At 47.5% G+C, this 14,691-nt stretch overlaps 1 protein-coding gene across 2 annotated transcripts in view; it reads right to left on the bottom strand.

Moving 5' to 3' along the window:
* The window catches only part of AGBL4 (AGBL carboxypeptidase 4), a gene marked incomplete at both ends in the record, with an annotated part of 1,417,540 nt that overhangs the window by 146,058 nt on the left and 1,256,791 nt on the right, over positions 1–14,691 (bottom strand). For both annotated transcript variants that reach the window (XM_082833557.1, XM_082833556.1), the window contains one exon: positions 1,871–1,960. In XM_082833557.1, the coding sequence (XP_082689683.1) occupies positions 1,871–1,960 (90 nt within the window). The remainder of the gene's footprint in view (positions 1–1,870; positions 1,961–14,691) is intronic.

Here is a 14,691-nt window from a genome sequence, read left to right as displayed (position 1 = left end):
AAGTGTGGGCTCCCAGGGATGAAGTATTGATGGTAAGGCTACTGTCTTTTCACAAATAAGGACAAAAGAGTTGCATCTGATCAGCTGGGGAACAGGCTGCTGCCAAGTTTAGTAACTGACAGATGGCTGCCAGTAAAGAAGTTGGTACAAGCAGGAGGGCCCTGCGAGAGGTTACTGCAAGGACAGTGCGGGGAAGAAGGAGGCTGGAAGTGAGAATGCCAAGGAGGCAGCTAAGGTGGCCGGAGCGGGGAGTTGAGACCCCCCCAGCCATGCCGCTGATGAGCTGCTTGTCTTTGGGCAATCGCTTCCTCTCCCTGAAGCTCAGGCTCCTTGTCTGAAACCAAGAGGGCGGAAGTGGTGCCTAACCACAGCCTTGTAAGAAGACGAACGGGGAAAATAAGGCCCATATGTGTTTGCAGAGTGCCTCAGAGTTTACAAAGCAGATTACCTGCTTCATCTTCTCAGATCCCATGGGGAAGGGGGTGACATCTGTTGAGGGCCTGCTGTATGCCAGACACAGGACTGGGTGTTTGTTTCCATTCATCTCATGCCAGTTTCATAACAGCCTTCCCAGATACATATTGATATAATAATTTATTTTACATTTGAGGAAACTGAACTGCTGGGAAGTGGCCGAGCCACTTGCAGAGCAATTGCATTCCACAGTTATACACCCTAGAAAAGTATCTGCACACGTGCACAAGGCCCACAAGGTGACACCTATGTATCACATTTGTGGGATACAAATAGGACACATTTGTATCAGCATTGTCTGCAAGAAAAAACACTGTAAACAACCTAATGGTCCATCTTCAGGAGAACGGATAGGTAAGTTGAGGTATAGACAGACATGGAATAGAATACATGATGAAAACAATCGAATGACAGCTATTCAAGTTCCAACACATACAGAATGATACCATTTTTATAAAGTTCAGAAACATGCAAAACTAAAAAATACATTGTTCAGGAATGCTTACATGTGTAGTAAAACTATTAAGAAGGACAAATACAAAATTCAAGCTGATGGTTATTTGTATGAGGGGGAAGGAAAGACAGAGGATTTAAAAGGAATAGATAATATTCAGCTTCTTAAGCTGGTGGGAACTTGGGCATTCATTAAATTATTATTTATACACTATTGAATATATTTATGTTGCTGACTAATTGAATATATATGTGTATATATATACATGCATGTATATATACTGCTGACTATATATTTTATATGGATTAACTACTTAATAATAAATAAAAATTCAATTACAAACAGATACATTTGAGAAGAGAAATTACCTCTTATTTCCCTCTGGTTGTTTGATATGAAGCATGCATTCCTTCTCATGGTTGGTACAGTATTTCAAAAGCTGTTTGTTAAGTGAATTATTGACTGAATGAACAGATAACTTTCAATTCTTACTTCCCCAGCCCACCACACTTCTGCCAATATATGATTTGACCTGGGACCAGAATTTTTGTTGTTGGTGGTGGTGGTGGTGATGGTGGGTGGAAGGAGACCAGATTTATTTTTTTGTAAACCACTGGAGACATGTAAAACAAAGCTAGGAAGTGCAGATGACTCTATGACTCCCATCCTCAATCTAGCACATACAGGAGAACTCTACCTATTCATCTATCTATCCACCCATCCATCCATTCATTCATCCATTCTTCCATGCATACGTGTAGTCGATGAACATTTAGTGAAACAAATGCTAATGGAGATCAGGTGTAGCCTCTTGAGAAGTGAAGTAAATTCTCATCCAAGATAAGGACCCTGCATGTGACCATACTGTCCCAGAGGCCATCACAGTGCCCCAGATGGATGTGCAGGGGAGACACGGGATGCCCATGAGATCTTGCAACTTACCTTGACACACAAATGAAGAGGGTGTTTCCCCTGGGTGGATTCGTCCTGTGATGAATACCACCTTTTGCTCTGCCCCCTCCCAAAGGTTGTCTGTAAGATAAAATGGAAGTAGGTTACTAAGGAGGACAGCTGAGATGGGGAGTTGTTATGTATGTGTGTGGGAGGGGCAGGGAAAGGGTGCTTTACATTTATCTCTTAAATCATTGGGTTAAAACCACTAACTGTATTATGTCCCTGGTCACCCAATATTAAATAACTACATTTCTGTTCTTCTGTGCAATTGATCATATTAATGTTATAATCATCTGAAGACGTCATAAGAGCAACGTCAAATCCCAGATCCACTGACCATGAAACTAGGCAAGTGATGTGTCCTTTTTGAGTTTCAATGTGTTAATCTATAGATGTGGATAGTTTCTTCATAGGGTTGCTGTCATAATTTAATAAGCTTACATATTGCCTAGTACACAGTAAAAATTTAGAAACTGATGGAGTAAAATAGGTAGCTATTTATATTAGTAATAGTAGCAGCTACCATTTAAATAGCACCTTTTGTGTCCGGCACATTATACACATTATTTATAATCCTTACAGAAACGTGACAGTTAATACTTCTTTTACTGAGGCAGAAACTGGGGCTCAGAGAGGTTATATAACTTGTTCAAGTTCTACCTACAGAGCTACATAGGGTAGAGTTGAGATTAGAATCCAAGCTCTGTTTGGCCTTGATGAAGTAAGAGGGACCAGATTTCTCTCTCACCTTAAGCAACTAGAAGATTGGACAAAATATACAAAACAACTCTTTTCAGACATTGAACAAGACTAACTCATGAGCAAGACTAACTCATGAGAAAAGGAAAACTAATGAGGCATGCCCCATGACTGCCCTGGTTTTTTGCCTGGAGGCCCACCCCAGACCAAAGAGCAGAGAGAGGTATCCTCAACAGAGCATGGAAATCTCACTGAGATTGAAGTTCAGGGAGTCTGAACCAGGTGGTGGTTGTGGGGAAACTCTGTGTATTTCAGAGAAGAGGGAGCTCTGTAGAAAAAGAGTTCCAGGAATCCATAAAGGGGTCCTCATGAGTCTTTGCTGGGTCCCAAGATATGCATATAACAGGGTGAATCTCCATGATGTCATGAAAAAACGACCAGGGAGCTGTGAACTGCACATTCTCAGGGCTCACATAGGGCTAGGAATCATTTGAACTCCCACCTCCCAAGTGGAAGTCCGCATTGATCATTCAGGGCATTTGGTAGAGAATCCAGAAGGGCCATGCCTTAGTGGTGGGGCTAAACCACCCAAGACTCACTCTAACAAAAATTTAAAATAAATCTCAGATGGATCAAGCTGAACAGCAACAACAACAAAATTGACTGCCTGCTATATAAAGTCCAACTGTCTTTAAAGGAAGACAACAAAATCCAGATATTCAACAATGTATAATTCACAATATTCATCATCCAGTAAAAGGTATTAGACATACAAAGAAGTAGAAAATTATGGGCCAAAGTCAAAGCCCATGCTTTTGCTGCCTCTACGGACGTCTCATTTGTATAATAAAGTTTAGCATCGTGCAAATATATTATTAGACAAAAGCAGTAACCAAGAGTGACATTCCTAGAAAGGAGGGGCAGGAAGAGGGTGCTTAGCCATGGGCAGAAGAAGGACTGATTGACACAGAACAGAACAATGACCTGAAGGAAATTCAGACATGAACACTGAGAGGCGTTCGATTAAAGGATCCCATCTACATTAGTGGACAATCTGGATGGAGAGGGGAGGCAGAGATCTTAAACTGGCTTTCTGCTTCTGAAATGCTAGGACAGGTTATTTGAGAATGTGATTCATGATCCCAACAATTGATGCGCCAAGTCAGAGACTAAAATTAAAAAAAAAAAAATTAACCCTATTATACCTGGATCTGAAAGCTTAGGACTTGCCTGGTCTATTGGGTGACCAGTTTTGAGGTCACTGCTTCCCTAATATTAGGTCCCTATAGGACAGCAAAACATATAATGAAGCCAAAATGCATACTTGAGAACTCACTCTGTTCTCGGTTCTATGCTAAGCGCCTTTAGGAGCAAAGGGAGAGAGAGAAGGCTCACCTGCTCTTAAGAAGTTTATGGTTTAAAAGAGAAGTTAGATACCTGAACATCTCCTGGACTGAATACAAGCTCCTCAAGGGAGAAACTGTGACTTTCATGGTGTATGTTTAATGATTTTCCCAGGACTCTGTGTGGAAAGGTGGTCAGGAACTGGCTATTCAATTAATAAGTAAAACATACTCATACAGATCCTGGTTTATAAAGAAATTTAGACACACACTATCTTATTTAATCTTCATCATGCCTCTGTGAGGTGGACAGTATCAACTCCATCTTACAGGTGAGGGAACTGAGGCTCACAGAAGGAGGGGACATGTCCAAGGTCATGCAGTAGCAGTGGCAGAGTCCCAGCCCAGTGCCCCATTCACTACCCTGTCTGTCTCCTCCCGGATCCACTAAGAGCAGTATCAGATTCTACATCTACTGCGTTTCCATCTACAATGTACACAAGGGAGTTTGGTTTCATCCCATATTGCTGGTGGGAGTTGAGCTATGTCTTAGTATTTATATTGCTTTTTCACTTAAAATACAAAAAACAAAATGTCACCAAGCCCTTTTAAAACACACTAACACTGACCCCATCTATCCCAGCAGCGTAGAAATGAAAAATGACATTACCAAGGTCTCAGTGAAGGCTATCTTTATGGATGTCTCCCCTGACCTGGTATCAACTCAATTGCATTCAGCATTTCTGCTGACCACAGGGAAATGCAAAATGGGCATTCTATTTGCACACTCATTTTACTGAGCCCCTGCGTCTTCATAAAATGATAACGTGGGGCTAATAAAAATCAAGCGTCTCAGGTGCTAATATAAGCAAATGTTGACGCAGGCAGGTAACAAATTGCTTTGTCATTTAGGAGGCCGTAAAAGAGCGTTATAATCATCTTTAGGCAAAATGCATGGGTCTCCTTTGCTTAGCTTTTAGTTTTCATTTGCAAAATCAGTTTAAGGTAATGTAGCAGCTCTGAGGTGGTGTGACACGGGACTTCCACTCCCACCCCAATCCTGTTACCGAATCCTCAGACTCGTGCAAAGCCAATTAAACATATTCTTGGTGGAGACAGCAGGGATGATGAAGGAAGTATGCTTTGAACAAAGCCAGGGTGGCAAAGAAGCTGAACAATGAGCCCAAGAGAAACGTATAAGGGAGGGTAAAGCTGGAGGCCTTGGAGAGAGGCACACTCAGGGGTACAGGGCACCCTCAAGTAGAACCAGGACAGCCATAGTGGGCTCCCCAGTTAACAGAAGGTGTTTGCAGTCAAATGTATTTTGTGTAGCATCCCAACTCATACACACACACACACACACACACACACACACGAGCACTCCTTTGATAGAGGGATAATGTCCCTCTATCAGCCACCATTTCCTTATTCATAAAATATTTCTTGAGCACCTATTAGGTGGCCAGTCACTAGCTATTATTATCTTAATTTTACAGAAAACCAAAGCTAATAGACATTGTGACTTGCCCACAGCTAAAGGCTGGCAGAGCCAGAGTCCCCACCCAGGCAGTCTGACTCCACCTGTGTTCCTCCTCTACGCTTCTCTGCCTCTTGTGAAGGACAATGACATTATCCAGCTCCAATAGCAACTAAGTAGTATTTATTCAGCACTTACTCCGTGCCAGGCACTTGACATGTATGATCATAATTTTCACAGCAACCCAATGAAAAACATCTACAATTCTCACCCCTATTTTTTAGGAAACTGAGTTCTGGCAAGGTTTAGTGACTTGTCTAAACCTGCATAAGTAGCAAATGTTGGGGGAGCCAGGATTAAACCTAGGTCTTTTTGAGTCTCAAATATATGCTCTTAACCACTGTGTCATATCACCTCTTGGAGAGTAAATGGGGTCCTTGTGGTGGTTTTAAAAAATACATCCACAAATTCTTCATTAATCTCCTCTTTTCAAGAGGTGAACTCCCTCCCTCCCCTTCAGCACGGGCTGGCCTCAGAGACTTGCCCTAACAAATAGATTGCTACAGAGGTGATGGTGCTTGGCTTTGGAGATTAGGCTATAAAAAGACAGTGGCTTCCATCGTGGATGTACTTTCTCTCTCTCTCATCACTCACTCTGGCGGCCTTGACTTGTGGACACTCAGGCAGCCTGTGGAGAGGTCCCCCTGGTGAGGACTGTCCCACCCCCAGATGACTGCAGCCCTGGCCCACAGCTTACCGCAACCTCATTAGAGAGCCGGGGTCAGAGCCAGCCAGCAAAGCTGCTCCCACATTCCTGACCCACCGATACAAAGAGGTAATAAACGTTTGTTGTTTTCAAAATGCTGAATTCTAGTGTCATGTGTTAGGCAGTAATAGATAACTAATTAATCCCACTGGCGATGGCGGCACTTCCCCTAGTTGATTGTAGAACTTAAGAAACTTTGCATCTCATCTATTGATGCTGAGCCTGAGTGAGGAGCAAAGCCACAACCTCGGCGTCAGGATGGAGGGAGAGCCTCCATCGATCTGGTCAACTGTCCGTGGACTGGACCCATGGTTGGTGGAGGTACCAGCCAAGATGCCAAGAGGCCCCAGAGAGCACCCGCTGGGCCCTCTGAGGACAAAATTCTCCCACAAGTTCACACGGTCAGTTTTGTGGCCCTGTCTCTCCTGACAATAACTTGTCACAGGGAGTGAGGTATTCTGTGCAGGAAGAAGGGGTGGGGACCTGGGAGGGGAATATGGAATGTTATAATAGAAAGATTTTTTTTTTAACAGAGGAAACGTTTTCATTTTCTTGACTGTATGATCCCTGAAGGCTTCACGAAGTCGGGAGAATGCCCTCCTGTTGGTTTCCATCCCGGACCAGTTGCAGTCTTGCCTATCATACTCTGGGGCCCGAACAGGTCCACCTGCTATAGCAAGATGGAGAAAAGGAAATCCTGGAAGCGACCACAGCACGCTCTGTCACTGGCCTCCCTGTGTTGGCACCATCCTTGCCAGCCCATCATCTGCCCAGCCACCAAAGAGGCCTTTCCAAGACGCAAATGGGAGCACACCACTCGCTCTGCTTACGACCCACTGGCAGCGCTCTGCTGTCCTCCTCCGGGCAAGCCCAGCCTCCTGCATTGCCCCTGTCTCTGGTAGCTGGCGGCCCCCTCACCCCTCCAGCCCCTTCCACAGGCCCCAGCCTCAGCTACTCGCGGCAGCTCCGCAAGCACGAATGTTCTCCCCACACCTCCACACCTGGGTGCGTGCTGGTCTCTCTGTCTAGAATGCCAGCCCCCAGTTCCTCTGTCTGGCTTACTCCTACTTAGCCTTCCAGACTGCTCGGCTGTGCCTCCCCTGAGAGGGGAGGGAAGAAACTAATATTCATTCAAGACTGGTCCTAGGCCACCCCTGGTGTTCCTGTTGTGTTGTATCTGATTTCATCAGCAGAACAATTCTGTAGTTTTCCCTACAAAATACATCACGTTAAAGGTAGTATGAGGAAATCACTCTGTTGCTGATACTGACAATAAAGAGGGAATAGGAGTTGTGAATTATATAAGAACGTGCTCTGGGTGCAGGATTTCTTGTACGTAATTTTATGAGAAAATATAGGTTTAGGAGGCATCGATAGAGCTTTCTTGAAGGCATTGGAGAACCAGTGAATGTATCTGGGTAGAGATGAGACTTGCTGAAAGCAAAAACACCCAGGGCTGGCTCAGCCCGGGAGACTGAGGGTGAATTCAATGGGAAAGGAGAGCTGGACGGGGGAGACTGGGCAGGACATTGGTCCGTGTGTTTCTTCTGCCCCCTGAGGGGATCAAATGGAAAGCCTGCTGGCTTCCTGGGCAGATAGACCAGTACTCATATCCAGGACCCGTAGATGACTGGCTGTGAGGTCTTGAGCAAATTCCTTACACATTCGGAGCCTCAGTTCCCTGTAAAATGAGAATAATGCTGCCCAGCTCACAAGGTAAACCTTACGTCAGAGACGTTCTGCCCCTGCCCCATGGCTTTGCCTGTTAATTGCAGGTCCCATTTACCGAGCCAGAAGTCCTGGGAATAGACATAGTCGCAGGGGGACTCTGTGTGGGTCCCTGCGTTGGGCACCATAGGCTGAATCTCTAGCTTCTACCCACAGGTGCCCGAGCACCCCTCCCCCACCACACATGACAATCAAAAGCAGCTCGGACATCACTAAACATCCCATGTCTTCTCGAGGCAAAATAGTCCCTGGTTGACTATTCTATAAACCCCTATAAAATATGCTACTTTATTCAGACTGGCCTCGTCACTATCTTCTCAAGCAAACCTTCAATTTCTTAGACTGTGCTGTCTCAACCAACCCCTCCAAAACGCCTTTCCAGAAACCTCCAGACCACAGCGCCCTCACCCTCCTCTGAACTCAGAGTTCAATCTGGACCCCTCATGTGGTCATAAATTTGTTTTTTTGTTGTTGGGTTTTTTTGCGGTACGCGGGCCTCTCACCACCGCGGTCTCCCCCACCGCGGAGCACAGGCTCCGGACGCGCAGGCCCAGCGGCCATGGCTCACAGGCCCAGCTGCTCCGCGGCATGTGGGATCCTCCCGGACCGGGTCACGAACCCGCGTCCCCTGCATCGGCATGCGGACCCCCAACCACTGCGCCACCAGGGAAGCCCCGGTCATAAATCTTTTGCTGCCTCGTTCAGGCAGGACCGAAGGCGGCAGCTCAGATTTGCTCTGCCTAATGCCCAGCACCTGCCCCCTGAGCCTCCGGCCCACGTCGAGAAAACAGCGGTGTTAGCGAAGTTTATTTTCAGTTCTCCTGCTCCCTCGCCCCCTCGCCCTCTGGGTCACATTCCCTCAGCGAGGCTTGGACCTCCCAGGGCCTAAAATCTTACATCTGCCAGGTACGGTCATCCATGTTGCAGGGTTAGGGAATGAATGTTCTACCCTTGATGAGATGGGAGAAGAGAAGAGATTTCTCTTGAAAAGAGTGTGCTCCTGACAGAGAAATGCTCCTGACAAGAAATGAAGCGTTAATTCTGGAATTTCAGGCCTTTGGGAAAGGGGCCTCTGCCTCTCTGGTATACCTCATGTGTCTACCACATATTAAAACCACTTTTTGGCTTTAAAAAGCAGTGAGGAGGCCTCTGGCCTATAGGAGAGTCCTAGAGGCCAGAAGAACTGCAAAGCCTGAGGAACCGCCAAGTGGAACGGACTCACTGTGAAGATGAAGGGAGAGGCCAGAAGGGACAAGTGACTTGTTGGAGGCTACACAGCAGAAGGCTGGTCAAGCCAGGTCTGGAACCCAGGGCATAGAGCTCCAACGTCCAAGCAGCCGCCTCTCACGTCACTGGGCTGCCTCGGGCGATGTGCCTGCAGGCTGGTGTCTGGAGAGTGCCCAGGGGATGCCTGCCAGGGCTGTGAAGGAAGCCGAATGGCGATGGGCCTGAGATACAGAGGGCTAGGGCCAGTCGTTACCTCGTCAGTCACAGGGGCAGCGCCGCTCGGCCAGGCTGCCCTGCTGGGCTTGGTCCCTCTAGAGCCTGTGTGGGCCGGGACCCTGGGCCTGGAGCAGGTAGGCAGGCAGCATTCCAGGGTGGGGGTGGGGTGGGTGTAGGCTGACGGCAGGAGGGCTCTTCCCGCCACGACCTGTCTTGATCCCAGCACCCTCCAAGCTCCTGCTGAAAGTCAGAATCACAGCCACCCTCTCGGGGTACCTGCTGAGGTCCGGTCTCCTGGGAAACAGGCTGGAGAGGCTGAGATTGCCGTGCAGGAGCCTTACCGGGGATTGCTCTCGGCAACTCTCGCGAGAGGTGAGTTAAGCAGGGTTGGGACAGTCTCAGCAGCGACTTTAATCAATCCTGTGGGGAGCTCCAGGCCAGGAGGGTCCTGCATAGCTGTCCCAGCAGGTGAGGGGCTGGCTCTGTATCCTGCACGGCCCAGCTACTGGGTGTGGGCTGCCCACAGGCCTGGGCTGGAGCCTCGGGAAAAGCGGCTTCCTGCAGCTGAACGTAGTTTCCAGGGAGAAACTCAGCTGTGAGCTGTCAGGTACCAGCACTGCTGGGAACTGGGAGAATTAATTGGTCCTGAAGGGCGATCGCGGTGGTGCACGCAGCACCTGCTACACCAGCCTTCAGCTGAGGCAGCCCAGGAGAGCAGGGCAGACCCGAGGCCGAAAAGACAAGAAGGCCGAGGATGAAGGACCTTGTTTTTTAGTTCAATTCTACATGTATTTTCTAACACTGACCATGTGCCACACTTCGGGCTGGCCCCTGGGGACGTAGAGAGGAAGCAGACAGTCTTCCTGCTATCCAGGGGCTCAAAGCCTAGCGCCGAAGAAAAATCAAGCCTGGTTTTGCGGTAATAAACTTGAATTGTAGAGTCGGACAGAAGAAGGGTTAAAACCAAATCCTGCCACACAGGACCCTGAGCTCTGAGACTGTTCCTTTCCTCACCTGCAAAGTGAGGATCAACCTCACAGCGGTCTTGTAAGAACTGAGACAACGCATCGGGTCTGTGCCCATGACATGACATATAGAATGTGTTCAGAAACGGGAACTTGCAGACCGTTAGAAGTCACTTGGTCCAACTGCCTGATCTTACAGATGCAGAAACTGAGGTCACTAGACTCTAAGCAACACTAGAGCCATGACTTTGCCTGTCTTTTTCACAAATTGTATTCCCAGGGCCTAGCACACAGAAGGAGCTCAATAAATCCTCGTGGAATAGCTGTAGAGCACTTGTTGCCCTTTGGTTGTGCGAGCGCATCAGACTAGAACTGAGTGCCCAGGCTTTTCCTAACACGTGCTCTGCCTTCCATCTCTCCCAGCCTCCAGAAATTTCTCACCAGGTTCAGTTTCAGACTTATTAGCAAATGCAAATTGAATTACGAGGTGCCCTTTTGCAACAAGGGCAACAAAAAGTTTCCCCAGAAAGAGAAAGCGAGAAGAGGTGAAAGCTAGGATGAAAGTCGAAGACAATACATTCTAATCAGACTTGATAAATATGTAAATTAAAGCAGCTGAACGGTTGGCTTTGACAAATGACTTCTCCGTAAGGGGATTTTCCACGCTGGAAGGAGAGAGTTCAGCCTGCCTGCTAGTCGCAGCCAGAGGTCTCTCCTCCTCTCCCAGCTATGCGGGCTGATGGGGGCAGGCACTGGGATGCGTAGAGGCAGAGCCGAGAACGAATCCTTCTTTTAATGCCATGTATTGAGCATCTGCTAGCTGCTAGGCAAGCCTCCCTCAACCCTGTGAGGGCAGAGAATCCCTGTCTCGGTGAGGAGGAAGCCAGGGTGAGGGCGAGTAAGGGGCAGATTCACCAGACTCCCAAGCCTGGTGTCGCTGAGGGGCCGACGCAACCAGCTGTTGAGAATGTGAATTCAATCCCTCCAGTGGCTTTATTGCCCTCTGGGGGTCTGAACAACTGAAAAGTTCGTGCCTTTCAGTCTTTTCTCCCCTGCAGGACCTGGCACAGTGGGAGTGTTCAGGAAAGAGCCTTCCTTAACTTGTTACCTAGCTCCAGACGGATCTCTTCCCTCTGACAGCCCCCGTCTCTGTTTCTCCATCTGTAAAAGTAGCCCTTGGAGTCCGCCCTGCTGAAGGCCCAGACAGCACAGAGCAGAAAGGAGCAGTCAGACTGCAGAGTCTCTGCAAAATACAAGACAATTGTCATTGTAACCTCTAAATTTGGGGGTGGGGGAAGTTATTACATAGCAATAGATAACCAGAATCACTGCCATGAAATTGATGAAGCTAATGGGTTACAGTGCAGCCGTCAGCTGAGAGGTAGTTGAAAGGAACAGGCTTTGAGCGGTTCCTGTGTGCCAGGCACTTTCCATACATTATGATCCAGGTCTCACCAGGCCCCCCGGGAGAAGTGTATTGTTTTCCTCATATTACAGACAAGAAATCTGAGGTTAAGTGCTTTGCCCAGGGCCACCCAGCTAGCAAGAGTTACGCTGGAATTTGAATCCAGTCTTTCTATCCCCTGAGACCAGTCTTTCTCCTGACACCTCCAAGGGGGAAAGCTCATTCCCCAGCTATACCAGATAAAAGATTTGTTCTGCGTGTAAACGTGGGCAGGCACGCGCACACATCTGCTTCTGACTCAAACTCCTACAAATTCCTGAGTTTTTGTACAAAGTTATCAGAGCTGAGGTATACACAGAAATTCAAGTTGAATGGTTTGCAGCCTTGGAAAGACACTATTAATACAATTTCCCCAAACACAGAACCAATATTTATGAGCGCTTGGAATGCTTCAGGAAAAGAGTTTCCCGGTAGGGCTGGGAGTAATGTGATCCAGGCCCTGAGCCGAAGATCTGTCTTGCCTGGTGCTGGAGGAATTTAGATTTGAAGAGTATTCTTTCTTTCCTATTGAGATCTTCATTGACTGGTATAAAAATACCACTTTCAATCTCAAATCCCCACTGGCATCTTCATATAAGCACCGAAAATGCTACTGGGCTTTGGAGATTTCATTTAATGAAGGAAAAGTATTTCTATTAAAGAGTGAAAAATTTTTTTTCTCTCCACGCAACATCTTTAGAGGAGCCAGGGAAGCTGGATTGTTGCGGGCTCCGAGAAAATGAACCAACCCATGCCTCACCCATGATGTGGTCACACAGACTATGGAAGGCAAGGAAGGGTCAGTAATGAGGGGAAAATAAGAGAAATTATGCTAAACTTCCATGTCCCCATGATCTTACAGTTGATGAGGCGCTTTGGCACTCAGTAGGGAGATATTTCTGTTGCCACTGCCCTTGTGCCCTAGAAGCTAATCTAGGCTCTGACCTGCCTGTCCTCTGCCCACCCCACTCTCACCTCTACCCTCTCTCACCAGCTCTTCACACCTCTTCACACAGGGGTTCAAACTAGCTTCTCCGCCTTGTCTAGAGAGCTGTCCTGGGTGCTGTGGACCTGGCTCCTTACCCTTCAGGTCTCTTCTCATGAAAATGGTAGCTCCATGGTGGCAGGAACTTTGTCTTAGTAACTGCTGTGGACCCAGGTCTAACATGGTACCTGCAGATACACATGCTGACTGCATATTTATTAAGTCAATAAGTACAGCCAACAGGCATTGAGGGATGTGTGCTGGGGAGGGTGAGCGCCAAAGGAAGAAGACAGAAGACATGGTTGGGGTCAGCAGATTGTCCAAGGTCATCCAGGTGGTAAGTGGTGAGAACAGAGTGGACCCCAGTCTGATGAATGGCAAAACCTGTGTCCCTTCACCCTGAGGCTCCTGTCCCTCACAAAGAGGCCACAGAGTGCAAGGGTGTGAGCAGAACCTTAGATGTGGCTGTGCCTGTTTTCCAATTCTGTCTCTGCCACTCACTAGCTGTGTGGTCTTGGGAAAGTCACTCACTTGACTTCTGGAAGCCTCAGTCTCCTTATCCATAAAATGGGAATAATAATAATATTCATCTTATTGGGTAGTTGTGAGGACTAAATGAGCTAAAATAAAGCACTAATAACAGTGCTTGTCACAAGGTAAACCCTCAATTAACATTTACTCTTCCTAATCATTCAATAAATATTCCTTGAGCTCCCAGACACCAGCTCCCCTCCCCACTCCCAGGCAGAGTCAGGCTCTCTCTGTTCTGTTCCCTCCTCGCCCCTTCCGAGATTACAGACATTGCCTGGCAGTACAATAGTAATTTGCTTCTCTTTCCCTCTCGCCTTTCCCCTCTGGTGACTCTCAGCTTTTTGGGGGCAGAAGCCCTGTCTTGTTCATCTCTTTCTGGCATTCATTTCCTTTGTCTGAGACACAGAAGGGCATTTTGACATAGTTGTTTTGATGCAAGAGTTTTGAAATGGCTACATTTAAATGTAAAACTGCTTTGGAAAATTACAAGGCACTGTGTGAAGCAGACCACCCCCACACACAACCGTGCATGTCTGACCTCCACTGACCTTCACTCCCAACAGCTCCTCACTGCCCCGTCTCCTTTCTTGCCAGCTTGACTGGGAGCCCACCCTGAGCCCAACCTCTCCCCTCCGTGAGGCCCCTGCCAGAGGGGAGGTCAGGGATGGGGAAGTTCTGGGATGAGGGGAGGTAGCCTGAAATATCTCCTGGGTACATTGTTTGGTAATGTTTATTAAAAAGCTGAAGGTGTAATGCTTTGTTTTCCCGGCTGTGTCAAAATGTTCCCATTTCAAAACACTTGTGTCAGAGCAGCAGCATCTGAAACAAAAGGACTGTCAAAACGATATGAACTCGCAAGGAAGCCACCTGGCATGTAGCAGTCCTCAATAATGGATTTAAAACATACACCACTGTAAGTGGATTAACAAGCGATCAGCTGCACTTAACACCAGTTCTCCCTTTAGTAATTCCTTTTTGTTCTAATGAGGATGTCACCACCATAAGGATCACAGAAGTTTAGGATGCTGCCTGACGTCACACAGCAGAGATGATTAGAGCTGAGTATGGTCTAGTTAATCTCCCCCATTTTACAGCCAAGGTGCCAAGAGAGAAAGTGACTTGAGCAAGGTCTCACAGTGAACTGGATTTTCATGTTAGGTCAGAAACATGTGATCAGTTCTTGGATAACTTCTCCACGCTGTACACTAAATTCTGGACCACAGCATCACCACTGAGCACATGGCACGCACTCAACAGAACAGAACAGAGACCACGGGCAGGCTGCTAAAGCCCTAGGCATGCTGCTTGAAAATTGGATTGGCCAAGTTCTCTGTAAAAGAATCTTTAGTGGGCTTCCCTGGTGGCACAGTGGTTGGGAGTCCGCCTGCCGATGCAGGGGACACGGGTTTGTGCCCCGGTCCAGGAAGA

This window comes from Leucopleurus acutus, assembly GCF_964270905.1.
Source record: "Leucopleurus acutus genome assembly, chromosome: 2".
In the NCBI taxonomy this organism is placed as follows: domain Eukaryota; kingdom Metazoa; phylum Chordata; class Mammalia; order Artiodactyla; family Delphinidae; genus Leucopleurus; species Leucopleurus acutus.
The sequence above is the reverse complement of the archived record's forward strand: the minus strand, read 5'-3'. Positions and strand labels throughout refer to the sequence as shown.